Source organism: Strigops habroptila, chromosome 4 (genome assembly GCF_004027225.2).
Source record: "Strigops habroptila isolate Jane chromosome 4, bStrHab1.2.pri, whole genome shotgun sequence".
NCBI classification, from domain to species: Eukaryota; Metazoa; Chordata; class Aves; order Psittaciformes; family Psittacidae; genus Strigops; species Strigops habroptila.
Window position 1 is genome coordinate 14,179,325 of NC_046358.1, and position 26,882 is coordinate 14,206,206.

General features: G+C 44.8%; 4 protein-coding genes and 1 non-coding gene across 16 annotated transcripts in view; 1 reads left to right on the forward strand and 4 right to left on the reverse strand.

Moving 5' to 3' along the window:
* The window catches only part of FANCM (FA complementation group M), a 71,201-nt gene extending 67,657 nt beyond the window's left edge, over window positions 1–3,544 (reverse strand). For 3 of the 4 annotated variants that reach the window (XR_003991269.1, XR_003991270.1, XM_030484937.1), the window contains exons 1-4: window positions 3,021–3,544; window positions 2,061–2,233; window positions 912–989; window positions 73–231 (exon numbers count right to left, since the gene is read on the reverse strand). Coding sequence is in view for 2 of the 4 variants with exons in the window: in XM_030484937.1 (XP_030340797.1) it covers window positions 73–231; window positions 912–989; window positions 2,061–2,233; window positions 3,021–3,462 (852 nt within the window). In the remaining 2 variants the exon portion in view is untranslated. The remainder of the gene's footprint in view (window positions 1–72; window positions 232–911; window positions 990–2,060; window positions 2,234–3,020) is intronic. The other variant, XM_030484938.1, reaches the window with a different exon arrangement.
* FKBP3 (FKBP prolyl isomerase 3) lies at window positions 3,030–8,450 on the forward strand. Its single transcript, XM_030484953.1, has 7 exons — window positions 3,030–3,837; window positions 3,923–4,024; window positions 4,105–4,212; window positions 4,591–4,726; window positions 5,722–5,789; window positions 7,641–7,738; window positions 8,217–8,450. Exons 1-7 carry the CDS (start codon window positions 3,724–3,726, stop codon window positions 8,269–8,271), a joined length of 681 nt encoding a protein of 226 aa, XP_030340813.1. The 5' UTR covers window positions 3,030–3,723; the 3' UTR covers window positions 8,272–8,450.
* A 423-nt stretch (window positions 8,451–8,873) lies between these two features.
* Window positions 8,874–24,718, reverse strand: PRPF39 (pre-mRNA processing factor 39). Of its 8 annotated transcripts, none has more exons than XR_003991271.1 (15): window positions 24,629–24,713; window positions 21,344–21,710; window positions 20,461–21,099; window positions 20,215–20,333; window positions 19,265–19,432; window positions 18,395–18,560; window positions 17,645–17,752; window positions 15,337–15,501; window positions 15,123–15,222; window positions 14,893–15,019; window positions 14,532–14,800; window positions 13,706–13,890; window positions 12,257–12,331; window positions 11,520–11,640; window positions 8,874–9,682 (listed from the first exon to the last, which is right to left on the reverse strand). XR_003991271.1 is itself a non-coding variant. In XM_030484948.1 (15 exons), the coding sequence occupies exons 4-15, from the start codon at window positions 20,545–20,547 to the stop codon at window positions 9,632–9,634; spliced, it is 1,641 nt and encodes a 546-aa protein (XP_030340808.1). In that variant the 5' UTR covers window positions 20,548–20,795; window positions 20,974–21,099; window positions 21,344–21,710; window positions 24,629–24,713; the 3' UTR covers window positions 8,877–9,631. The 8 variants fall into 8 exon arrangements, 7 of the variants coding, with proteins under 7 accessions (XP_030340804.1, XP_030340808.1, XP_030340809.1 ...); XM_030484948.1 differs by lacking the exon at window positions 15,123–15,222 and having other exon boundaries at window positions 8,877–9,682; window positions 20,461–20,795; window positions 20,974–21,099; XM_030484949.1 differs by lacking the exon at window positions 15,123–15,222 and having other exon boundaries at window positions 8,877–9,682; window positions 20,461–20,623; window positions 20,727–21,099.
* Window positions 14,355–14,441, reverse strand: LOC115607782. Its single transcript, XR_003991347.1, has one exon. It is a non-coding gene; the product is annotated as a small nucleolar RNA SNORD127 (small nucleolar RNA).
* An 84-nt stretch (window positions 24,719–24,802) lies between the features above and the next one.
* TOGARAM1 (TOG array regulator of axonemal microtubules 1) overlaps window positions 24,803–26,882 on the reverse strand; it is a 36,873-nt gene continuing 34,793 nt past the window's right edge. Inside the window, exon 22 of one of the 2 annotated variants that reach the window (XM_030484939.1) lies at window positions 24,803–25,692. In XM_030484939.1, coding sequence (XP_030340799.1) covers window positions 25,439–25,692 — 254 coding nt within the window. In that variant the 3' untranslated portion in view covers window positions 24,803–25,438. The remainder of the gene's footprint in view (window positions 25,693–26,882) is intronic. The other variant, XM_030484940.2, reaches the window with a different exon arrangement.

Below are 26,882 nucleotides of genomic sequence, written 5' to 3' on the forward strand. Positions count from 1 at the left end.
TTAAAATAGGAAGGGAGATTATATATTTAGAGGCACTGTCCATTTAACAACAAAAGTAGTGCAACAACTCACCCGGATGTAAGCATTCTGAATTCCTACCAATTCTTCACCAAGCGGAACAACAATTTTCTCAACTTGCCGCTCATGAGAATAAGGCTGAATCTCTGGAGAATCTTCAGCACAAAGCTCTATCTGAGCAATGAGTAAGTTGGAAATAACTTGCTGCACGGCCTGTTTGGGAAGCCACAAAAAAAAAAAGACCATATTTGCTAAACACTCCAACAACGCATGTTAGTATTGCAGGAAAGTAACTACTGCCATATTTTAGCAGGCCTTGAATATAACTGTAAGGAAAAAGTAGCTACTACCTACAGATCGAAAACTGAAAGACTGTCCACTTAAAGATCTCAAACAGTACACAAAGAGCCAATATGGCAAGTTCACAAATGCAAAAAGCATGCTATGGCATGAGGGCTGGAGGGACAGAACTCTCCCTTTGGCTTCAGGTGCATCATAAAACACCTGATGAGAAGTAACCTGGATCTAGGAGCTTAAACTCAGTTTGGATGTCCATCTGCCTTTGACTGAAAACCTAAACCTTACACATATTTACCCAATATACCACACCAAACAGAATATGAAAGCCATTTTGCATTGAGAGTATGTTCTTTTGGTTCAAGTAGGTCTGTATTCTCAAAAAGGTATTATTTCCTTTTAGAAAGGTCAGGAAATAAATGAAGTCTATAGTATGAAAAGGCAAACTCTTAACAACTAATGGATTGTAAAGAGATTCAGTTTTTATGTGGAATTCTAACAGACTTCCACATCCCTCAGTTTAATACCAAACTGGTATTAGACACAGCTTCTGCTGAAACTTTACTATTTCAACGATGCAAGTAGATCTGACTCACCTTTGTGTCACTGCCTGGTGTGGCGCTTAGGGCCAAGATCCGAAACTGATTTGTGTATTTGCTTAGTTCCCTTACAACCTAAGAAAGGGAAAGTTGCTGTCAATATCCTTAAAAGAGATTATTTGCCTATACAAACTATACCAATGAAAATACCCACAAAGTAGAAAAAGCTTAACAAAATATTCTAAACAGAGTATATCTAAAGTCAAATAGGAAGCAGAAAGTGTTCAGTTTATAACTACTTTATCCAAGAACACTTAATCTTGATGAAGTGTTACCCCCATCCCATTCAGCAGAACAACCTTGGTAAGTTATGAAATTATTTTTCACTTGTTTCACAAAAAGATTAACAGCATGCTGATTCAAGAGGGCTGCCAAAAGTAAGCCTGAAGATCCACTCTAAAAAAAGTAAATAGCGGATGATTAGTTTCAGGAAATCCGAATAGAGACTGGATGACAACCACCATGCCAACCAACCAGAGTCTCACTTGAAAACGCTGCATCAACAGTTGGGAAAATGGTTAAATAGTCCTTAGACTTCCCATGTTCTTGTTCTATAACTCTCCCCAAGACCAAAACTGGGACAAGTACAACAGCTGTTGAGCATTCAAAACAAGATTGCCTTCCTATTCCATGTTCCCATAGAGCTGAACTCTGCCGGTGCCACCAGGGAACACTGTGCCCCATGACCAGCCACCGGCTGTGGCACAGGGAGCAGAAAACCCAAAGAGTTACAAATAATGCAACACAGCCTAAAAGATACAGAGAAGAAGTGAACAGAGACTAAGGAGGAGTTCAATTTGAGCTGATAGTTCTGCTGAAAATCATACAAAAGCAGAGAACAAAGCCTGCCAACTTCACAGCCATGGGGACTGACAAGGGGGGACAGAAGGTTGTTCTTGCCTATAGCCAAGACAGCACAAAAGCTAATAAATAAAAGTCTTGGCTCTGTATTACAGGGTGATTCACATAACAATGAAGTATTTTAAGAAAATATTTTTATATAGCATTTTGAAGCAAAATAACCTATAAATTCTTTCAAAATGAAATTGCCATAGTTCTGAAAAACGATATAAGAAAATTGCAATGCTGGCAAACACAAAATTTTCCAGCATGCAAAGTTAGACAAGCACTAAAAACCTGCATTACCTGACAGTAGGCATGATTTCCGAGGGCTTTGTGGGCTTCATCAATAACCAAGCATTTAATCTCTATAGCAGGACATGTCCCACGAGAAAGATCATTCACCATTATTTGAGGCGTAAGGAAAAAGACTCTCTTGGCACTCCAAAGGTCCCTCCGACTGAGAGCCTGGGTTCCTCCTGGAAATTACAGAAATAACATTAGCAAACAGTTCTGCTGAGAAGAAGCCATGGCCTGAGAAGACAGCAGAAGGCCAACAAGGCTGGCAGATATGTCAGCTTTGGGAAATGAGGGCTTTTTAAAATGCCATGCACCTTAATGCTATTCCCATTTTCAGGAAAAAAAAAAAAAAAGATGAATACAAGGACTTGGAATATTTTTTTTTTTTTTTTTTTTTTTTTCATTAAAGCACTAAATCCAGAACTACAGAAAACAAGGCTAGGAAGCTCATGATGCCCCACAGCCGCCTGCAGCCCTATGCCGTATCTACACCACCTTTAAGGAAGGTTTGCACTTAAAAAGAGGTTATGGATTCAGTCATTAAGGTGATTACTTCACTAAGCAACAAGCTGCAGTGCATGGGGGTTGCAAAAACTTTTTTTAAGGAAAAAAAAAGTAATTCTTCTTTGGCTTAAGTTTCATAGAGAGCATATTTTCTGTGCAGACATTTACACCTCTGTACAAAGCACTATGAACCACAAGGCTGCGCATCAGAGCTCCAGAAAACACGTTCCAACACTTCGTCATCCTTACAACAGTGTCCTGGGGCTTTAACTGTTGCAAAACCTAAAGTTAACGCCTTAAAAATCTTCTTGGCCTAAAAAAAAAAAAAAGCCTGTTTTCCTCCACTGGGGCTTTTCACGCTGCTTGCCCTTGCCTTTAAACTAAGCAGTCTCGATATCTGGGGCCCCTCCGAGGACGAAGCTCTCAGGAGCACTGCCGGTGCGGTCCCTGCTGCCGCCGTACCTGTCATTTCGGCCATGTGCCGGGCCGGGATACCCATAACGCGGGCGCAGGCCTCCATCTGCTGAGCCACCAACGGCTTGGTGGGCGCGAGGAACAGCACCTTGCCGGAGGGGAACCAGCGGTAGAAGTTGTACATGACGACGGCGGCCACGAAGGTCTTACCCAGCCCGGTGGGCAGACAGACCAGCGTGTTCCCCAGCAAGGCGGCGCGGGCCATGCGCACCTGGTAGCCGCGCTCCGGGTAGTTGGTGGGGTAGATCCAAATGGACCCCGCGGCCGCGCAGAAACCCGCCACGGGGCTCGGGTCCGCCTCCGCTGCCGCCGCCAACAGCAGGTCATCGTCTGCTACTTCCTCCTCTTCCTTCTTGCTGTTCTTCTCCGGCGCCTTCCCGCCCCCAGCCCACCACGCCTGAGGTAAAGTGCACTGCCGCCCGCTGCTCATCCTCCTTCAGGGCGCCGCCGCGCGGCGCGGCTCCCGCCTGCTCTGAGGTAACGCACACCGAGGTACAACACCCGCCATCTTCTCAGCGCAGCCGCTTGAAAACCCCTCGAGAGCCACCAGAGGGACAAGAAGGCGGGATAGAGGGCGGCGAACCCGGGGTTAAGGTTCCTCCCGCCCCGCCTCCCGTCCGTGCGGCCGCTCCCGCGGGGGTGACGGGAAGGTTGGGCGGTGCGTGAGGAGGAGGCGGTGGCGGGCGGGAAAATGGCGGCGGCGACGGCGGGTCCGGCGCAGCCCTGGAGCGCTGAGGAGCTGCGGAGTGAGGCGCTGCCGAAGAAGGATATCATCAAGTTCCTTCAGGAGCATGCAGCCCAGGCGGTAAGGGCGGGGAAGGGGTTGGGGTTGGGGTGTATATGTGTGTGTGTAGGGATGTCTCTCCGCTGCTCACCGGCGTGTCTTGCAGTTCCTGGCGGAGCACAAACTGCTGGGGCAGGTGAAGAACGTGGCGAAGACGGCGAATAAGGAGCAGCTCATCGCGGCCTACACGCAGCTTTTCCACACGCAGGTACGGGGCCGGGGCGGCGGGGCTGGGTGCCGGGACTCGGGCGGTGGGTGACGGCTGCCGCCCCTCTTCCTCCCTTCCAGCGGTTCAAGGGCACGGACGGCGCGGAGAAGACGACGGAGAAGGCAAAGCCCACTAAGGCGGAGGAGGCCAAGGGGAAAGCAGTGAAGCCTGAAGAGGCCGTGGAAGAGGTCGGTGCGGCTCCCCTGCCTTGTGTTGCTTGGGGGATCGCGTGGGGCAGCCAAATCATCCAGGTCTTCAAAAACCTGGTTACAGCAAGAAGTCTGGTGTTTGTACCATACCTTAGCCTTATAAACCTTCCGTGGCTTGAATTAGCAATGGGCCCTTCTCCCAGATGTGCATGTCTCCCAGAGCTTCAGTCTTTGCTGAAAACTGTGCCAATGCTGCTATATTTTTCCCCAAATATTACAGCCCCACAATAGAACATGCCATTTGCTAACATTGCATATGTTCATTTGATGCATCAACTAAGTGGTGGTTCAGTCTTGAGTGTGGTTGGTCTGAGCCTAGGTAATGCAGCAGTCATAACTCTGTTTTTATAAACCTAGGGGCCGCCAAAGTATACAAAATCAATTTTAAAGAAGGGTGATAAAACCAATTTTCCAAAGAAAGGAGACACTGTTCACTGCTGGTATACAGGAAAGCTACAGGATGGAACAGTCTTCGATACCAATATTCAAACAAGTAAGGTCATATATATACACATATATATATACACACTGTTTGGCTTTTGTGGTAAATGCATGCAGAGGAAATTAGTCATTAAGCAACTTTGGGCAGGTATTTGCTTCTGGAAGGCAAAAAGGTGCATGGTGAGAGTCCTGACGAGCTGCTTTTACCATCGTCCTGTTGAGCTGAGTGGGGGTGTCCCTGGAGCCACTCCTGATTTTCCATGAGGCAATGCAGGGCAGTATTTTGGGACTGGCTGGTGTCAAGTGACACTGCTGCATCTTGCCAGACCTCACACTTGGCATTCTCCAGGCCACAGATAATGTGAAATGCACAGATACAATCAGAGGAAAGATGGTTCCTGCTTAGGGAACTTCCCTTACCTATGGAACTTGAGCACCAGCAGTGTAGTTACCTTCTCTAAACAGCCACATCGTGGTGTACTCCTGTAATAAACCCTTAAACATAGAGGCACTGTAAGAAAAGTGATTTGAAATAGTACGGTGATTTGAAGTAATCTGCGGAGAAGTCTGCTGGTATTTTTGTAACAGTTTGTACATCAGAGGATTAAGGGATATGAAATTCTGCAATACTAGAAGTGCTTTTCCAGCAGTGGTATCCAACACTGAGTGGAACAGCAGGGCTGTCACTGGAACACTGAGTCATTGCGCATGTTGTATGATGGTGTGCATTCCCTATAGACTTTTTTGCGTCATTAATGTGTTTATGACTTGTATCATCAATTTCAGGAATTCAGAATTGAGTCTTTGAGGTTCACTGGATCAGTATCTGAAGGATGCTCAACAACTTTAGCTCTTGGTGCAACGTCAACATTTAATAATGTTTTTAGTGCACAGCACTAAATTTTCCCCTAAAAATCTGATAGTGGGCTAAAAATAGTATTATTATGAGATATTTGTATAAAGCATGATTGTAACAGTAATTTTAGACCAAAGTATAGTGTGTGCTGGTGTGATGTTAAAGCAAATGGATGTAAAACTGTCTTTCAGGTTCAAAGAAGAAAAAAGCAGCTAAACCTTTAAGTTTCAAAGTTGGCGTAGGAAAAGTAATCAGAGGTGTAAGTAAAACATTAATGACTCCCTCAGAATCCCAAAAGTTTTCATTCTGCAAGATTTATGATCAGGCTGCATGTTTTGAGCTGCTGTCCTTGATTCTGGTGGAGGTAAAAGGCAAGTTGAAAGCACTGCTGTCCACAGGATGTCATATTTATTGTTCATGGGTGCTTTCATCCATCAGCAGTGTCACTCCTCTCACGGAGTGGTGCGTGGGGAGCAGTGTAACAACTACATGTTCTCAGGACAAGCACAGCCTCTTGCACATGCCTGCAGTGCTTTGCACAACAGAAAAGGTTACAGGTTCCTGGGGCTCCATCGATCATTGTTATGCATTCATAGAATCACAGAATGGTTTGGGTTGAGAGAGACCTTAGGGACCATCTAGTTCTAATCTCCCTGCCACAGGCAGGGACACCTTCCACTAGACCAGGTTGTTCCAAGCCCCGTCCAACCTGGCCTTGAACACTGCTGGGGATGGGGCAGTCACAGCTTCTCTGGGCAACCTGTGCCAGCGCCTCACCACCCTCACAGGGAAGAACTTCTTCCTAATATCTCATCTAAATCTCCCCTCTGTCAGTTTAAAGCCATTCCCTCTTTTCCTCTCCCTACAGGCCCTTGTAAAAAGCCCCTCTCCAGATTTGCTGTCAGCCTCTTTAGGCACTGGAACCTGCTCCAAGGTCTCCCCTGAGCCTTTTCCAGGCTGAACAACCCCAGCTCTCTCAGCCTTTCTCATTCTGTGTGCTTTAGTCTGTCAGAACATTGTTTCTTCTCAGTGTTGTTTTGTATTTGCCTCGGGGCCTCTTCACAGGTGGTTCAGCTCATCCCTTAACTCTGAACTGGATGCTGAAACTCCAAACTCTAGTTGCTGTTGTGCACGGAAATGAGTTGCAGTTTTGATACTGCAACTCCTCTGCTGCAGCCAGCACTAAGTGCCAGAGCAGTGCAGGTGAAAGCTGTGTGAGGAGGGGTATCTAGGTAGACCAAAAGCACTCAGTAGAATTGAGTGTTCTGCACACCCATCTGTTAGCTTACAACTTGAAGTCACAGTCACTGGTGTGAACTTAGTGTGTCCAGGAGGTTCTGGCTTATGTGCAAAGCAAATGAGGTGCTAAACTCTGGCAGCAGCTGCTGCTGTGTGGGGAAATCAGTGTCTGCACGAGGTGAGGATGCAGGAAGGATCTTGTACTTACCCGACTTTAAAAAAAATAACCAACAAACCCAACCTAATCTTCCATGCTGCTGCTGGAAGACAGGAGTGTACTGGGAAGGGAAAATGTCCCTGGGCTTGTGGCCAGCACTGCAACAGCAGTCGCCTGGGTTTTTCTTCAGTCCTTTGGCATAGTGCTTCTGTGCCTGTGTGGGTGCCAGGTACCTTCTTTCAGCTGCTATCAGACATGGGCAGCAGCTGTTTGTTGTGAAATGCTGGTACGGTGCCTCTTGGAATATTGGCTTTGGGTGGCACGAGTGGGTCACGGAGAGAGACAAGCACGGAAATGAAACCAGTCTTTATGCATCAGCCTTAAATAAACACTGCTCTATTGATGCAGCAGAATGGTGGGGAAATGTGGGGCACAGAGAGACAAGCCCCTTGGTACTGTGTGCATGGTGGTCTGTTGGGAAATGCATTCTGAAACTGGGAATACTTCCCTAGCAACGAGCCTGTTACTTCCTCGGGTCACGAGCATCATCATTACAACGTAAAGGCATGAATAAACAGAACATGAAACTGCCCAACAGCACACGCTGGGGAGGGCTAGAGGGTTGGAGAGAACAGTGCGGTGCTGCGCTGTGAGCAAACTGGAAGAGCATATGGAATGTGGCTGTTCTGAGCTTGTTCTGTTTATGTTTTGCAGTGGGATGAAGCTCTCTTAACAATGAGTAAAGGAGAGAAGGCTCAGCTGGAAATTGAACCCGAGTGGGCATATGGCAAGAAAGGCCAGCCTGATGCCAAGTATCCTTCCACAGCTGATCACCCATTGAATAACTTGGGAATGCTTGGTGGAGCAAAGCACTTTACAGACAGATATGAGGGGCAGCATTCACTTGTTACTTGTAGCAGGCTTAGAATGTTAACAGCATAAAGAAAATCCATGTGCTTAACAGGTGGGGAAGGAACAGGCCTGTAGGGAGCCCTGCAGTGGAGAAGGTGCTGCTCACCAGTGCTTACACCCCATAAATGGAGACAGCACTCAGGCAGCTCAGGTGAGACTCAGCTGCTCCTCTTCTGAGGAACAGCAATGAGCAGCACAGCCTCATGAACTGGGACTGCACATCCCACAACAGCTCGCATCAGACAGCAGCTGTGATTCCGTAGGGATCCCGCAATGTTAGAACTTAGGAACTGGTATAAGTCATTCACCAGTGAGTGAAGCCTGCAGCGGGGGTGGGGTGTGAGGTTGGTATTAAGCTTCCTTAATGTATGCAAACAGGATTCCACCAAATGCAAAACTTTTCTTTGAGGTGGAATTGGTGGATATCGAATGAAATGAAGCATTTCCTTTGCTGCTGGGAATCTGTTTACGATCAAGAAAGCTTCTGGCAATGCTCTTGCAACTCCCCAAGCCAGTTACAGCTGTGGCCTTGTACTTGAAATCATGTTGGTTGTCCCTGCCCCAATGCTGTACAGTAACATACCACTAAAGAAAACATAGTTTGTACATGCACATGCCTTCGCGTTTCTGTGTGTATGTTCACCTTACAACTTCCTTCTCTTACGTGGGAGGGGGCAGTTGCACAGACCTCCAGCAAACTGTTACAGGACAAGCAGCCCCACCTCTAACAGCCACGAGTGGTTTTATTACCCTTCCCAGGGCTGAGCAGTCTTTTACAGCAGAGCATGTCCTTCAACACCCTGCTCCACCCATCAGCCATACACTTCCCCCTCAGTTTTACCTTCTGTGTAGCTGCTGGATTTTACAGAAGCACTAGGCCAACAATTTTAGTTAACCTAAACGAGAGGGAAACGTTTACATTGATACCCCAGGCATTCCAGTGCCACAGGCGTTTGAACAGCAGAGGGGTAGAACTGAGACTCCAGCGTTCTTACTCCTGGCTTGAATGAGGCAATCCAAGAAAGCTCAGAGGACTTACTGAATTCCTTGCTTTTATTACAAAAATGGGAATGATCACTTTGATCAAAATGAAAAAAAGTTTGCTCACACTGTGTACATGAAAAACTCTAAATACAAAAATCATCCCAAACACAGTTTGTGCTTTTTAAAAAAGAATGCAACATCATTTTGCACTGCATTTTAATTGTCGACCCCCACATGGAATAGAAAATACGTACCGCAGCTTGCAAAGGCTGCCAGTGTCATCGGAGTTTCAATCTTAACACCACAAAGAAAGCAGTCTGGGTTGGCTCATGGGCACAGGGAAGATGTCGTGATAGAAGCAGGTCGTGACATGTGGCTGGAGAGCAGAGCAGGAGAGGAGCGCTGTGTGCCTGAGCTGCTGCATCCTGCGGCAGCTGGGGTGGCACAGCGGCTTTGGGGGAAACCCAACCAAAGCAAAACCCCTACAGCTTTACTGGTTAAATCCACAGCATCGTCCTGAGACCGGAAAAATTCTTCAGATACCTCCATAAATTAGTGCAGGGAATTAAAAAACCAAAACAGACGCATTTATGGTAAACTAGAGTTGTACAGAGATACCATTTATCCGTTACCAGCACACAGATCTTGCTTCACACGTACCCTGGGAACACCAGCTCACTTCACATGCAGAAGACCAAAAAGCAGGTATTACAACAGTTCTTTCACATCCCTAATTTAGAAAAATAGAATTTCTTTGTATCCTGTCTTCGTCAAAACTGCAGCACAGTGACCTTCACTCACTCTTCGGATCAAGTCGCATGATAATACTGTCCATAATTCCACGCGTTCTGGTAATTGTACTGGAAAAAAACCCCAAGAAGAGGGTAGTGTAAGTCAGAGTGCCCATGCTCCATGCGGAATGCCCGATGAGCAGCCAGCTGCCATTCCAGAAAGGAACGCTGTATTGCAGCGGCCAGCGTGGTCACCATGTCACAGCCACCATAGCCAGGTCTCTGCACCGAGGTCCTGCACACAGCTGGTGCCTCAGGCTGGCGTGGAAGGCAGAAGGAACACCCAGAGGTGCTCCCTGCAGCACAAGGCCCATCAATTCCCAACCACCCTGACCCCCTGCTGCAAGGCACCTTTGTGAAACAAGTGGCTGCAGTCACAAGGCCAGGGCCAGACTTGTAACAAGCGCCAGCATGGAGGCCATACCGCTGCCCCTCATGGTTTTAGTCACTTAATAAAGGCACAAGTGATAAGTCTTCCAGTACAGAAGTCGGGGGCTCCCTCTTGTTCCTCAGATACCCCCTTGGTACCTGCTCTGTAGCTCCCTGTCACTTCCCTTTCAACAAGACTTCATAAAAGGGAAGGAAAAAGAGGGAGCAGGTGGTGAGGGAAGCAGGAACAGCCTGTGTTCTAGCTCTGCATCCCCCATCACAGCACGCCCCCCGGGGGGGGGAGCGGCTGAAGTGCCCCAACATCACTCCCTCACGCTGAACCCTCCTGTCTGCAGCCAGCAGAGACCGTCACCAAGGCGGTTCCCATGGCCACACTGCCACAAGCTGTGCCCAGGCACGCAGCCTTCTGGGGGCAGCACGAACACACGCCTCTGCTATTCTCAAGCAGACTGTAAAATGCACAGCAGGCAGACGGTGATGGAGTTACTGTCTCAACGACAGGATGCAGACCACCAGCACTGTCAGCCTGCCATTCCCACCATTCTGAGTTTGAAAACTCGGGGCATTTTTCCCGGCCCAGTGCTGGGCAGAGTCTCCCCATGCTGAGGGGGTGAGGCACCTTTCACCAACCGACTTTGGAAAGAACACTTGACCTTGACACAGGCAATTCTAAACCAGAGTTACACAATGGCTGGGTCATGTCCCACCTGCAAATGCTGTTCTCACTGGCTTGGCAAGCTCCTTACAGCCTGAATAACAGTTTTCATTAAAATGCTTCAGGAAAAGCTTCAGCTGGACCCCCAGCGACTCATAACTCAGAATAAGCATTCCAAGCCTTCGTTGCTCTCATCCCAGCTGAGAGGGCACCAGCAGCACCCACCTTTACCTCGCACAGAAAGGCGAAGCTCTACAGCCTGCCCCTGGGACAAAACCAGACTACCAGTCTAGAAGGAAGCAGAGCACATGCTGGAGGTTGCTGCTGCCACAAGAGGAGGAAGCCGAGGTGTGGTACATTGGTATGGAATTACCAATGCCCTCTTTAAGACCCTCAAGGGGACAAAATGAAATGTCATGCAAGAGCAGACCCACGGGCCAAGCTGTTGAACGGACTGATTCTGCATGGATACTGTACCAGTGCATTGGAACCCATACCAAGATGTTACGGGAACTACTAGTTGGAGAAGGTAACTACCAAAATGCACAGTAAACTGGAATCCCAAAGTGAGTCTCCTGGACAAAGCGTTTCAGCACACAACCTGCCTATTGCCCTCAGCCAGCAATGTCACTAATAGCTGTAACACACCCCTTCACGTGAAGAGCTGGCACCAAACTGCTCCTCCTGCTGCACCAGGAGAAATACCTTACACTCGTGTAACAGGCTAAAGGGGAACCAACAAAAACAGGAGCTAAATTTCTACTCCAAGCTTTTGACGCTGGGCCAGAGAGTCACCAGGAAAAGCACAACATGTGTGCATGAACGTGCACACTCAGTGCAGCACCCAAAGCGCACACCCACCTGGTACCAGGCATTGTAGTTATACGCTGCCTGATTGACTTGCATGTCTCCATCCATCATCTGTGCTGATGCCAGTGTTGGGTCATCTGTGAGCATTTTCTTTTCATCTGGCTCCTCTGACCTGCGAAGTTAATATACACTTGTAAATGGCACCTTAGACTAAATGCTGAGCTTCTGGGTGAGAAATGTTGTAACGCACAAAGTTAAGTAGTATTTTCAGATGTGGTGCCCTGTCCAAACAGGGTAGCAGAAATTGATTTAGAGAAGGACAGTAGTATATCGTGCTTCAGAACAACAGTCTGGGGTTTTAATTGTTCTGGTGCACCACCTGAGACAGCAGAAGCGTGCTTCTGCTTAAAGACTGAGTTATTTTTACCAGTACTGTTTAGCTTTCCTGAGAAACAATTCAGAAAGTTACTTTCCAATAAATCCATCTGCAAATATTGAAGCCAACAGCATAGCCCTATTTAGTGTATTTTAAGTGATCAAAAAAACCATAGTAGTTTTGTTCTTGCAAGCAGTAGCTTTAAAGCTGAAAAAATGTGTGTATATATATATATCTATATATACTAACAGACTAAAGGAAAATATAGGCTCCAAGATTGTTCTCTGAACAATTTTTCAAGCATTTCCAAGGTGCTTTGTACCAGCTACAGCTCAGTGCAGTCCATGTTCCAGCTATCCTGGACTGATCAGCTCTCGAGCCAGCTTACACCCCAGGTGAGCAGACTGCCTACCCGTTCTCCGCTCTCCTCTTCAAAGAATCCTGCTCCTTGAGAAGGGCCTGATGTTCATCATAGGCATCCAGAAGCCTGATGAGGCAAAAAGAAACAAGAGCTTTGCTCACCATTTTCATGTAAACATTTAAGCCATTTTAAAACATCTACTTGAAACCGTAAAAATGCAAAATAATTCTAAAACAAACTGAATCATAACCAATTCTTTATCAGTGATCCACCACGGAGATGGGAAAGCCAAAAATCTTAATTTGACTCCCCAGTGCATAGCGAAGAATTTTCTGTTAGCTCGGAAATCCCCAACTTGCTCAGCTTTTATCACACTTCATGTGGTTTTTATAAAGCTGCCTTTTATAATGAAGTTTCCTTAAACTTATTTGTGCTACAGCTGCTCCTTCCAGCGCCTGCGTTCCCTCAGCTGCGCACTGATGCCATCCACAGCAGCACTGAGATTTAGTAATCAACATTTCTTTAAATACTGGAAATGAGTATTACACAAAATTATTACAATTCCAAAGCAGCACCTATAGCCTTTTCCCAAACAACATGGGAAGAACACGTGTATTCTGTGCAGCACTGAAGAGTGCTAGCTAAAATTCCCACTAATAGCAAAATATCATTTCCCAAAATGGGAAATATGATTTCATCTGCTGCATACCAGTTTATGAAAGCTGCTGCTTCTGTTAATATTGCTCTTGGTGGAAACAGTTTCTTGTGTTTATTCTGTGCTCAAGTATTATTTGGGAACTGAAAACTTCATTTTGTTTGATGTACCCAGGATCCCAGACTGGCAGCACTTGGCTGCCATGCCAGTTAGAACGGTCAGACTCAGCAGGAATTAAGGACAGCTGTTGTTAAAAGCATGCAAAGCAGAAAAACTAACTCGTGGTTAGTCCTTCCGAGTTATTCAGCAGCAAAGTGTAAATAAAAACAAGAGCTTGTTTTGCAATAGAGAATTAAGAGGAAAAAAGTGTATCTAGTATTTAATTTAAAAGTTGCAGCTCTAGCACCTGATCGCCCACATAAGCACAGAGCATTGTTAATACTTTTGAACACAGAACAACCACATCAGTGTGGTTTGGGAAACCTCAAGCAGCAGCTCGCAGGGCATAGAGCATCAAATCATACCCCTGTCACAAAACATGTGCCCTTGGAAGAGCACCCTCCTCTACGACTTAGCAAAACCACAGTAAGAAGTTACAAGCAGTATGATTTGCTCTATGAGGCATTAGATATTTCAGGAAAAAAAAGAAAACAAGGATAATTTTCTGAAAAGATATTCCAATTTAAACCCAGGAATTTAGTTTTGAAAAGCAGCTATCCCTCAACAAAGAGCTGACAGCACACAGGAACAATCTAATGGATGCCACTGAGCCAACCTATCCCTATCCCTTCCACACGTGCTCTTTGGGTGACCCTAATTTGGCTGTTGCACAGATCACATCTTACTTGGTTACATCAGAACCAAAATCTTCGAGGAATTCCACTTTTCGCTGAGAAAACGTAATCCTCATTTTTATGGACAAGGCGCCATTGACAGCTTTATCAAAGCAGCTCAGGATGTTTTCTTCATTCTGCTTGAGATCGCCACTGTACTCCATTTCAAGCAAGTTGAGGTACAGCTTTGTATTTTCCTGTACAAAAAATGTATGAGAAGTTGCAGAGCTGTCACATTTGGTATGTGACACTGTATCTACGTCTACCAGGTGCAGAGCAGAATGTTTAAACCACAAATACACACTAGAATAGTCAACAACAAGTTTTTCTTTTTACATTGGTCATCTTTGACCTGGTTTGCTTCACAAACAGAAGTGACACTTCAAAGGCATGTTTCACAGTGTGACACTACAAAGACACATGTCGCACTTTGCTAAGAGTAAGCTTATAGTATTCAGAGTGCCAAATGTTTCTGTGGTTACACAAACCAGTCTGCAAGTACTGCCTACACGATCCACTCAGTTCACCTTAAGATGTGATATAAATATTTGAGATTCATAAATGAAAAGATGGAGATTTATAAGTGAAAAGGAAAACTGAAGGTATGAAGCACATTATGCTTCTGATTAAAAAAACCTGCAAACTTCCAGGTCTGCAAGTACGGCAACATCAGGTTAGAGGGACTGTTGTCTCCATGTAGTAAGGGAACACCACATACAGGTACAAACTCCTGTCATCATTGTTGCCATGTCTTTAAAAAAATGGTTCAGAAAGAGAGAAAAATACCAGGATCTTTTTTTTGGGTTTTTTTTTAAGACAGGAAAGAGGGAACACATACTTTGTCAATTTCTATGGCTTCTGACAGCACTTTTCTTGCCTTTGGAAGATTTTTCTGTACTTTGAAGAGGTGTCGAGCTAATTTGATGGCATAAAATGACGATTCACTAACTGATTTGGCATTTCTAACAGCTTCTTCAAGCAGGTGTTCAGCATCTTCCATGTTTCCGTGTCTGCGTTCTAAGCTCACTCTTCGCAAGCGAATCATTGCGAGCCCTAGGATACACTCTTCAAAGGTTTTCAAGATTCTTCTTGCTTCATCGATGTTGCCTAAAACACCGGTGAAGATGCTTTAAGATATGAGACATCCACAGCCTCTTAAAAACAGAATCCCTCCCAGGAAAAACAACCACTGCTCTTACCCTGCTGTTCCTCAAAGGCAGCCCACAGCATGTGAACCATTGGTTTCTTAGGAAGATGTATTGTACAAGCCCTGCTGTAGACATGCCTCACGCCTTCAATACTATGATTCTCCATGTATTTGGCATACTATAGTTGAAAACAGAGCAGAGATTGGAAAATTTAAAGCTTATAATTGTCTTTAAAAACATGACAGAACGATAAAATTCTTTTGTTTAAACCCATTCAGCACCTTTATGGAACCACTAGACTAGTTTCTGTAAGGAAGGACGTAGAGAGGCAACGAGGTTGGCATATGCAGCAGTCAAATCTGGTTGCAAGCAGACCATCTCCTAATGCAACAGATATAGTTATATATGAACAACATTCCACAAGAGTACAAAAGGTTAGTCACTAGATCAATGTATGCCATCGGCAGGAGATGGGTGGTAAACCCTTTCCCTTACCTTAATCCAGAAGTCCTCATAGAGGGCACATGAAATAACACATCTTTCAAAGAGGACCACAACTCTCTCATGAGTGCCATTTTCTATCTCAAATTCTAAGTACTCTTTCCAGTTTTTCAGCTGAATTTTCTCCAGAGGTTTTACGTGAAAGTAAGGCCTCTTTATCTGCAAGAGTCACAGCATGGCAACTTGTGACTAAGAAGCACACCACTAAGTTGTGCTAAAAATAAACAAACAGCCACACACCATTCAAGTAATACCATTTAAATAAACAGGACCTCAATCTGATACACCATTATCTATTCACACAAGTCTGCTGGGGTTACCCAAGTACTGACCAAGATATTTTGCCAACAGTTACACTCTATGCTTGTAGCTTGGCTTTTCTAGAAAGCTTTTTGAGTGCTAGCATGTACAGAACTGAGGAAGAACTCACCACAGTTCATCCCTTGCAAACCTGCGGTGACAACAATGGGTATTACCCACATACACACATACATACAGCTGAAGTACTTACTGTTGTACTAGTGCATAGCCTACAAATTAAATGCACGACAAAGAGAAGACAGAGCATTGAACTGAACTTCACATTATGTACATGAAGCTGGTTATTCCAAGATCGTATTTTTTCTGATGCCCACAAGAGGAGCTGACTGGGACAGAGTTCAGAACAGCAAATCTAAACATTGCTTTGAAGTAACCACAGCAAAGCATCTTTCCAGAGATCTTGTGCTTTTTCTCTTCTTCATCCTTAATTTTACCTGATTATTTCTCTCCTCTACTGAGATATCTCCGATACAAATACATGTGAATGGATAAAGAACTTAAAATAATCAATGAGTAACATTCAATTCTTCCAGATCACCTGAAATTTGAAGCCAATAACCCCCACCACACTCCTCACTGAGCTCTGCAAGAGAACCCAATGCTCTTTTTCCACTTTGGCAGATTCACAGGCTCATTGTTCCCAGTAAAATAACAGTAAAACTTGTCTAAGTGCTCTCCATCACTTATGTGATATCCTGTTGCTCATCAACCTCTTTTCTGTCCATTATAAAGACTTTATACTTCAAAGTCCTCACGGGTCCAGCACGCTGATATCTACAGAGCAAATACACTCTCATGACATACAAAGTATTGATTCTGGCCAGCAGAAGAGAGGACACCCTCTTTATGGCACATCTTCTGCAACATGTCCACGGTTTTATCACTCTTCCACGTCAATCATCTGTAGGTACAGTTTCCCTTAGCCAAGAACACCTACACTCACATAACCATTTTCCACAATACATCTGCATACTTGCCTACTCTAGGGACACACTCTGCTGCCTCCCGAGACAGGTACCGGTACAACAGCAACCCTGTGACATGCAAGGCTGTAACAGCCCTTCAGGCTGCTGTGGGACAGGAAGGGCAAACCACCACCCCCCTGCCCCTAGGCACGCCTTGTCCTCTTCTACAGCACTACTACTGACCACGTACCATGCTCTCAAGTTTACATCAGACACCGTTAAGATTTAGCTAGAGAGGGTGCTGGGACATCTAATCTAGGTCATGCTTTGCCTAGAAAGGCTGGACCTGATGATCCTTCAGGTCCCTTTCATGACACCTGTGGCTTACAAGGCATCTGTACAATGTACTCTTTACAACGAAAGTGAATTTAAAACAAGAACCATGTTATGAAACATGGTATTTGCCAGGAAGAAAAAAATTAAAAAAGACTGAGAATTAAAAACTCAGGTTGATTTTCAAAAGTAACCAAACTTCATTCTACATAGAAAAAATTCTGTATTTGCAGTGATCAAATAATTTAATTAATTGCTGTTAATATATTGCACACAGGAGCTGCACGTTATGATGGCTAATTCTGGAAAACAAAACCTAACTGATTTCAGGTTTAAGACCACAATGTTTAAATATAAAACCACACAAACTTCATTCTCCTTTTAGGACAGGCTTACCTCTTCAATGAGAATCATCTTCATGCCTTTCATTTGCATCACCCCAGATGCATAAGGCAGCACTCACTCAACACAGCTTTTCATGCATGTATAAAGGCCACTTACTAAACATCACACCACCTCGCCTCTCTCCAAATACTACTTTAAGATTTTTAAGCCATGAGGTGACAGAGTTGACCTCACAAGTTGCCTTTTCACAAGAAAAATGGCAGAGAAGTGAAACTTGATCTTTGTTCAAAGCCCACAACAGTTTAAATCGTGTGACCTGTTACTCAAAATTCCTAGCTCCCAGGCCTCTGTTCAAGAGCTCTTGTGCACGCTGCCTTACACAGGAAAAACAAACTTACCGCTTCTTCAAACGTCCACCTCTTACTGACTTCATGTTCATTGTGGTTAAACATTTCTTGATGAATCTCAATGATCCTGTGCCTCATGTTTTCTATCTCAGTGATCAGCTAAAACATAATTTTTAAAAAGGTAACTCAGGTAGACACAGTTTCACCTTTGTAAATGCATTTCATGATGACAGTAATATGTAGAAATTAAAAGTATCACAGATATATTAAACTCTACCCTGAAGAGCCAGAGGACAGGAAGGGACACTGCCCCCAGCGCAGCCCTTCTGAACAGGGTTTCTATTTGAAGTTTTGCTTCTATGCTGAAGATGACTGAGATCAGAGATTAATTTAAATCCCAGTCAAACTTGGTGCCAGTATGTGTATGTTTTCAGTCAGCAATGCCTTTGGATAGAGAAGTTTTCATATGCCCTTGAAGGCTCTGACCTGCACAGAGCATTGCTGATGAGGAGCTTTCTTAGACCACAGTTACTAATTTCTTCATCTGGAACAATTCATTCATTCCTAAAGTTTTGCACATGACTTCTTTCATTTTTAAACTCCACTGCTTTAACGCCTATGAAAACACTGGAAAGGTGTATCCTGTAGACAGTAGTAGTTATCACACAAGCCAAAGAGTGGTGATAAGCAGAACTATGGGAACACCTCAGCTACCGATACGCTAAATTCTCTGCAAATAAACCTGTCTTTCAGGCACAGAGTAAGGCAAGAAACACCAATGAACATCCCCTACACCCGTACCTTGGCAGGGTCAGTTATATCTTCAGCACCAGAGGGCAGGTCATCGTCAGGCTGCGTGTCCTCCCCGCTATGGCCGTTCACAGACGCTAATTCTCTGCGCAGCTGAACAAACTGCTCAGTAGTCAGAAAGTCTCGAGGCAGGTTGTTCTGTATGTGTTCTTTAAACCTAGGAACAGTTAGAAACAAGTCAAGTTTCATGTTGCAACACTCTGCCTAACCGGAGCAGAGTAAGTCGTCCCAGTAAGATTCTGCATTACTTTATCAATCTAGAGGCATTTCTGGCAACACATACACACAAAATGCAACTTCTACCACCTATCAGACTTCAAAATTCAAAGAGAAATGGAAGGATGATGAACTGCAGTGGCAAAGACAAACCGCCTGCCATGTAAAATTGATGGCTAAGGACAAGACTAGTTTTAGAGGGAGATACTTTATTTCCAAACCCAAAAGATCTGTAGCAATTATGGAAAAGACTAGTGCGTAATATAACTAAGGTTTCTCGTTTCCTCTTAACCTCTCCATTAATAGTGCAGAATTCCCCTGTCTAAAACCTAACCAAGTATTTCTCTCTTCGCAATTAGTTTCATGTGAGCACTGCATAAGGAATTAAAGTTCAAAACTGCTCATTCTGATTTTTCAAACACATCCTCTGCTCGTCCCCACAATTCCAAAGCCTTCCTTTATTCCACAGCAGAATTTGTGAATTTATCTAAAACTTAATTCCTACAATGCATGAGTACTTTGAAGCACTTAAATAAGTACATAAAATTAAGTAACTATTTCAAGTTTTTGTTCTGAGTGAATATTTCCACATTTACAGAAGTAGATTAGTGTGTGCTCAACATTAAATCTTTGTTTTCTCTTTACCTCTGGAAGTGATGACTGTAGAGCTGCGTTGGAATTCCAAGGATGCGGTCATAGATGGATGTAACTTCCCTTAGGTTTCCCTGTTCATTTTCCCAGTTTATATACATTTCCCACAGTCTGTCGGAACGGAAATCTGTCCCAGCAGCTAAGACTGCATGTTCATAGGCGCTGAAAAACAAAGTAATTTTACAGTTGTTTCTGGATGCAGTGACAGAACAAGGAAGAAGAGTTCTGGCTCTTATGTAAAGATTATGAGCACACTCTTTTACTTGCAACACACTTATGTTCATTATTTAAATTCTTCAAAGCATTTTCTAGACATCTGTAGCAAGATCTCTAAAAAGTTCACACTCACTGTTTTTTCCTCCGGCATTACCATAACAGAATAAATAAAGGCAACACAAAAAGCCACTTGCAGGAGTGCAAGACATCAGGGAAATACATAACCTTTACCACTTTTGTCTTGTAAAGATTCTAAAGGCCTTACTTGAGCAGTTTAACACACAAAAGTCGTACACCAATCATGTAGCTAGAAGCTTCAGTTAAAACTCAAATAAGATTTGGGATCAAACTTTAGTTCAACATCTTACTCTAATGAGGACCACTGCCAGCAACAGGTGCGGTCAGACACATTTTAGCCACACCTTGAAAACCTCCAAGAAATTGAATTCCAAAAATTCTACGGGGAACCTTTTCCAGTTCCCCACAGAATGCTGCACAAAGCATTTCCCAATGTCTAGTCTGAAACTCTCAAGTCACAACTTCTGAGCCTGTTACCACATTGTACTGTCCACCCCTTCTTATGGAATTTGGCTCAATCATCTCCTAGAAATCCTTACAGTAACTGCAGTAACTAGCTTGCCCCTCATCTTAAACATATTAATCTGATTACACTGCTACATAATGTACACATAGGCTTCCTGTTATCACCTAGTCTGCATTCAACTTACCCTCGAATCGTACTGTTCGTTTCAGGATCAGCAGGGTCCAAGGTCTCCTTTAAGAAGTTTATATAATGTATCCAAAGATCAACACTAAGAGGAATTGCCTGAAGCCCTCTGCGATAAACCTATGAAGAGAACATGAACTGTACTTCAAATACTTAATGGTGTCCTAATAGAGAGGCAACACTGTGTTATCCGGTGAACCTTAGAAATACTAATTACTGGAATTTTGTTTAAATAATCTACCATTACCATTTGGGTGGAGGTTGGATAGAACATGGCAATGTTCTGATCTCCACGTGCAGAGTCTTGATCTTCAAAGCGCAGCGGTCCCTGCATTCTGACCAGGTTGTGTGGGCAGGCTTTGGGGTACAGACCATAGGGCACAGACCCATTAGAGCATCATTGACAGCGTCTGACCAAAAATGCAATAAGATGCAGCAATTGTGACCAGCAAACCAACTATATTGTTTTGAAAATGAATAATAAATGTAAGCGACAGAAAAGCCCTGCCCTACTTGTTAAGCTGCAGTGTAATACAGAGGCTTGCACTGCAAAGCTTGACAAACTGTAGAGGTTTAACGCACCTGCCAACAAAGAGAGAAAACATTAGCTACAAATGCCACAGATGTGACAAGTGCAAACAAAATCCCTACAAACCTGGCCACAGATGGCAGGTACTGGCAGCCAAATGACTTGCGGTAGGTTAGTCATTGTTTGGCTAACAGGACCAACGGCAATAGCTGCACCCAGCTACCTACATACCTCATCAGACTGCTTAACGTTGTCGTGTCGCTTCTCAAGGTCTGCATACTTTTTCCAATATCCATAGCAATATGGATAATGTGTGAAAAACCTGTCAAATGCTTTCCTGGCAGCTGGTAAGTGGTTCTGCAAGAAATACACAAGAAAAGCAATGAATCCTTTCCTTTAAAAACCCTTCATGCTATTTTAAAAACAATTACTGCTTTAACATTTCCTTAAAAGCGACAGTTTTTATTCTGTGATCTCTGCTGACAACACTGGCAAAGGCAACTGTCTTCAAACAGTACCCATGAAAGCCTGATGTACAGTTCTAGATTGGTCACTGGAATATTTCTGGAACACTAAGGAGAACGGAGGGGTGTGTACTAACCTCCTGCTCTACGTACTGTAGTAGATATACCCATCCCGTGAAATCCTGGGGATTGTCCTCTACTACTTTCCAGAACTTGTCAAAATCTGGAGGGAAGCCAGCCTCAATATCTGTTGTCTGTAAACTTTCAATATTGGGAATTTCACTCTCCTGCATGTTCTCTTCATTCAGGTCAGGGGAACTATCAGGTGATTGTTCCATCTCAGTGACACTCATAATTTCTGTACTGAAGTCCATCTGCTGTTCTTCTGTTGCTGTTTCAGGGCCATTGTCTGTGCTCTCATTGCTTACAGTCGGTTTCTCTTCCTCTATATTTTCTGTGTTGTTCTCCATAGCTGACATTACTGCTGTTTTGTAGTACTAGATCCTGCAGAAACAAAAAGAGTCAGTATTCCTGCAGCAAAGATTCAAGAACTTGAGCATGAATTATCAGCTAAGAGTTTCCCAAGTGCTTCAGGCACCCATGTATTTCACCACAAACCCCCACCAACCAGATCTGCTTCACACATGAGCCTTATTCACAATTAAGATGTTAACAGCAATCCTGCACACACAAATCATTGTGTGTTTTCTAAAAACCTGTCACAAGTAGCTATAGAGGTATAAAAGTGAACCAACCCAGCTTTCCTGTATGAATTGAGCAGAAGTTTATTCCACATAAAGAATTATGTTCAAATTTATTCAATTATCCTACTTCATACAAATCAGTAATTTCTTTGCAAAATAAATATATGTTTAACTGTCCCCTCAAAGCCAAACTGAACTGGATTACGTGGTAACTTTGTAAAGAAAAGATTCCTGTCCTCACTCAGTCCATATGAATGATGCCTAGATAAACTAACCAGCAGAGGGCCACACACAGTGTTTCGGCTAGTGCCTGACGCATTGTCACTCACCCCCACACAACACTCGCTCATCAGGTGCTTCCGCCTGCCCCTCAGGACAGACTCCATCTTCCTCCCACTCTTCTTTGATCTTCCTGCCAAACACTGCTGCCCAGCCCTCCCCTCCTCCGCAAACACCAGTCCAGCCTCACTGTGTGAAGCCTGCTGATCCCAGCCTCTAATGCACAAAGCCTGGCCAGAAGGCACTCCGCTGGACCTTCTCCATGTTCGAGCCAGACCATAATGACCTATGGGCTAAAGGTAATGCAGCACCCACGTAGAACACAATAGCTCTGAGCTGTGAATCTATTTGGGATGAAGAACAGCATGAGACTATCATCCTCAAACGCACTGTAGCAACTGCCACTCCTATTTCCCTTCAGTTCTCAGAGCAGAAGCAGGTTAAGTTTGACATTTAAAAAAGAAGTCCCCACCCCACTCTGTATCTCCACAAATCTTTCTCACTGAAAGCCTGAAAAGAGAACAGAACGTTTGCTTTCGCTTTAACAAGTACAACGATAAGTCATCAACAATGTAACAAGAGCAAAATTCTTGACAGGAAGGAAAAAAATCTCTCTACCCTATCTGTGGCAGCTTCAGTGCATGAGATAAGAGTTCGTGCTTCCCTAGTTCACCAAGCTGAGTTACTTCGGTGTAGTGCTAAAAAGTCCACATGGTCCACTCTGGAAGTTTTCTAATAACTGGTTTTTAAAAGTAATTATTTCTATTCTCCATGGTATATATCATCTGGCAATCCTAAACACATAATTGCTTTCCTTTAAGGTGAACAGTTCATATGTTTGCAACTTCATGTGTAACTGCAGATCGTTGCATCTACATCACTGAAAACAGCTGCTACCATTCAGAGCTCATATCTGTAAAGATGATAAAATCAGAGTGTCAGAGGCATGTGCTATACAAACAGCAGCCCCAACTCTTGAAAAAATATAGTTTAAAGGATGTTTACAGCTCTAAGTTTTTGAGAAAAACAAAATTGCTTTTAAATATGCAATAATGCACAACCTAAAATTATTCTGATATTTGACAGATGTTTTCCCCCTCTAGCCAATTCAGAAGATGTATTCCAGCTCAAAAACCAACTCCCCCAAATCCACGCTGTTTTCACATTAAGGAGAGAGTAAAAAAACAGGAGGGAGGATGGTACTGGATTACCTCTGCACATGAGGTTTCAAACAGAATCTGAAAGTCTGTTTGGCAGTTTGCTTCCAACTGAAGGTGCTCTAAAGCCACACCCGGAAACTAAGACATGCCCCAAGCTCACTGAGAGTTACAGCTGCCGTGAGCCACCCTGCCTGGAACCAGAACACTGCTGCTCCAGGGAGCTGCAAAGACAGCGGGCATGAGGCCAACACACATCAAACAGAGACAACCATGGAACAGAGTAACTTAATTCCGGGAGTTTTTACATCACTCAGGCTAAATAACTAAATCACGTAACTACATGCCCTAGTTTTAAATAATTTATGCCAACGTATATTATTTAGCCTGTTTCAATCAAACGTTCATTCTGTGCAATACTGGTGTTTATAAATACGAATGAAGAGAAAAACATCCGGGAAAGTCCACAAACGGGCAACCACACGGAGTTTCCGGCCTCAGCTTACCCCTCCACCCAGAGCAGTGTCACAGCCCTGATAAGGAGCTGCCTGGAACCTGCGGGCGCTGGGCTGGGCTGTGCGGGCACTGCTGGTCCGACCCTTCTGCCCAATCACTAACGCTTTGGTGGCCAAAATCATAGTCACAGAATCATAGAATGGTTTGGGTTGAAAGAGATCTTAAAAGCCGTTTAGTTCCAACGCCCTGCCATGGGCAGGGACACCTTCCACTAGACCAGGTTGCTCCAAGCTCCCTTCAGCCTGGCCTTGAACACTGCCAGGGATGGGGCAGCCACAGCTTCTCTGGGCAACCTGTGTCAGAGCCTCACCACCCTCACAGGGAAAAATATAGGGGACAAAAACCAAAAAGTAAAGAATAAATAAATACAGTGACAACGTAACAAACCGTGAAGCACTTAAAGGCTTTGAGTTGGCCTAATGTTTGCCCAGAGATCCCGCGGCTGTTACAGCACATAAAGATTACACAGCTTTCCCCAACCACAACACTCGTTCCGTTAAGCGCCAGCTGCGGACTGGTTTACCCGAGTGCCCGGCAGCCGCTGGCCAGGGCAGCGACTGAGGCGGCACCGGGTGCCTCATGCCCGGCGCGGCCCTGCCCCAGGCCCGGCCCAGGCCCCCGCCGCCCGCCTCAGCCTCCCGTCGGGCTGGGCCGAGGCGCGACCCGCGGGAGCCGAAGGCGGGGGCCCGGCCTACCCCTTCCCTTCCCCCGCGGGAGGCCGGCGCTCCCCGAGGCGGCCCCATTCCCGGTTCCCCAGCCCCGGTACCTGCCGCAGCAGCAGTAACCGCCAGGCCGCCGCGCGCTTGCCGCCGCCGGGCCTCAGGAAGAGCGGACCGCGCGTGCGCCGCGCCTGCGCCCGCGCTGCCCCTCCCTCCCGCCGGGCGGCGCGGGCCCGGCCGCTCCCGCGTCCCCCCTCAGGCACGGAGGCGGCGGCCGCAGCTCTACAGAAATAAATCCCTTTATTCGCTTCAGGTTGCCGGGTAAAACGCGACAGTAACCGCGGCGCGGGGCGGGTACCGCGGCCCCCGCTGTACCACTGCTGCCGGGGAAAAGGAAGAGGGAAAGGTTCGTTTGCCCCAGAGCGGGGCCGTACTTCCCTGCGAGCTGCCGGCGCCGCGCGTTCCGTAGCGATGAGCATGCCCAGCCAGCAAGCAACGTTACAGTACCGGACTAGCAGCCACAGCGCGCCAATACTGCACAACTGCAGACGTGGGTTATAAAAATACGTGTTTTTCACAAATGCCACACCAAATCCTGTTGTACTGTGTAACTGCCTCCAGCATCATCTTCCACTTACTAAAACCAAGTCAAAACGTGTCAAATGTATTTATTCATTAACAATCTACTACTAGACCTATGGTGATGTGCTGTGGCCTCTAGAGAAAAGCACAGGAGAGCAGCGATGACTTCCCTATCCCGGCACCTTCCAGGCTTTCCCAGCGATGACCCTTCTCCACTGGAGACACCAGCACAGCAAAACAACAGGGGATGGTGTGGCATGTTTCCATATAAACAGCAGTCCATCTGTCCTATCAGTCAGCTGATGGAGTTTCAAGCACGCACAGGGATCATTACTTTAGCTTTCTATCTCCAAAAGTTCCTCTAAAGTCTTCTTGATGTGTGGTGACTGAGATGCAGCGCGTGTTAAGAGACTTGGTCCCATCTGTGCAAAAAGTGCTTTTGATAGTTTTGCTGTGGCTGTCCGAATATTTCCTCCGGTTCCGGGCAAAGAGCCGCTGTTTGTCATGTTTCCCAGGAGGTGCCAAAGGACAACTAGAACTTTCTGCTCCACACTCTTAGGCTTCCGTGGGTATAACTCCGTCACAATATCTGCAAGAAAGGCAGCAGGTCTTCAGTCAGTGTTTGAAGACTCTTTTTAAAACACAACTCAGAAGTGATGCCCTGCTTTGAGAGGTGTTTAAAATCACTTAATGTCCAATCATCTGAAGCACTAATGAAGGAATGCTGGCTATACACAAGAGCTTCTCTGTTGCAACACCATCAGCACTCTGATAAAAAATACCAGCTTTGCCTACAAACACCCCTTTTAGCCTCCTCAGGAGTTCACACAGTAGTACTTGTACTGCTGATAATTACAGTTTTCCATTAAATTAAAACAAGTAAAAGAAATTTTTTTCCAGGTTTGTTCTTTTTTGGTTTTACAGGGTTTTTTTTGTTTGGTTGGTTGGGTGTTTTTTTAATTTAGGATTATCACAGGGACCTTTATTTCTCACAGAGCGCTGTGTAACATCTGGTATTTTATGATTTCCCCTCTGTCTATGAAATACTCACTAGGGTTTTGAGTTTAAGGAAAAAGTAGCCTTATACTATAAATATCTGCAAGATGAAGCATTTCCCTACTTAGACAACTGCATCATGAATTAAGTATATCGTTTGCAAATGTTTGCCTTTTTGCTAGAATGGACTCTTCTGATATACAAGGCAAACTACTCCCAAAAAATCCCAGCAAGAGATGAACTGTTTAAAGGCTGGTTTACAGAAAGCAGAAATCTAGGAATATTTCAAGAACGGACTGCCCATTATGTTTAGTTCAATTTCACAGCTGCTACATACAGAACTACTCTGAAAGTAAACCAAATACACTGGTTCAACCCTATTTCCCATAAAGATATCCCTTGTTCACTTAAAACAGCAAGAGGAAATTCAGCACTTCTGCTAGTAATAATCCCCAATATTAAAATATGTATATAAATTTTAATCCAAATTTGCCTTCAATTTCTGAGCAAATTTGTCCTTAAGCTTTACGAATATGACCATTCTGAAGTCTGCTATCTTTGTGGTGACTGCAGCTCAGCTTGTCTCCTTTATGGCTCAAAGCCAGTACGTATTACCAAGAGCCTTAAAATGAGAACAAGAGCAACTGCGAGAAGCAAAAAAGGTACAGAAGTAAAATTCGGGAGTTAGTAGGAGCCAGCCTTAGAGAACAATGTATTTTCTGTGCTGGGAAACATCAGAAAAACAGATGCTCATTCTTCAAGGCCAGGTTGGATGGGGCTTTG

Excerpts from the sequence above, each read along its gene's own strand:
- PRPF39 (XM_030484944.1), bottom strand. The coding sequence starts at position 21,685 with ATGTCAGCTATGGAGAACAACACAGAAAATATAGAGGAAGAGAAACCG. Across the intron at positions 15,502-17,644 it reads GGTGGACGTTTGAAGAAGCG|ATAAAGAGGCCTTACTTTCA; the intron begins GTAAGTTTGTTT and ends TGACTCTTGCAG. Across the intron at positions 9,683-11,519 it reads ACTACAATGCCTGGTACCAG|TACAATTACCAGAACGCGTG; the intron begins GTGGGTGTGCGC and ends GTTTTTTTCCAG.
- FKBP3 (XM_030484953.1), top strand. The coding sequence starts at position 3,724 with ATGGCGGCGGCGACGGCGGGTCCGGCGCAGCCCTGGAGCGCTGAGGAG. Across the intron at positions 3,838-3,922 it reads AGGAGCATGCAGCCCAGGCG|TTCCTGGCGGAGCACAAACT; the intron begins GTAAGGGCGGGG and ends CGTGTCTTGCAG. Across the intron at positions 7,739-8,216 it reads AAAGGCCAGCCTGATGCCAA|GATTCCACCAAATGCAAAAC; the intron begins GTATCCTTCCAC and ends GTATGCAAACAG.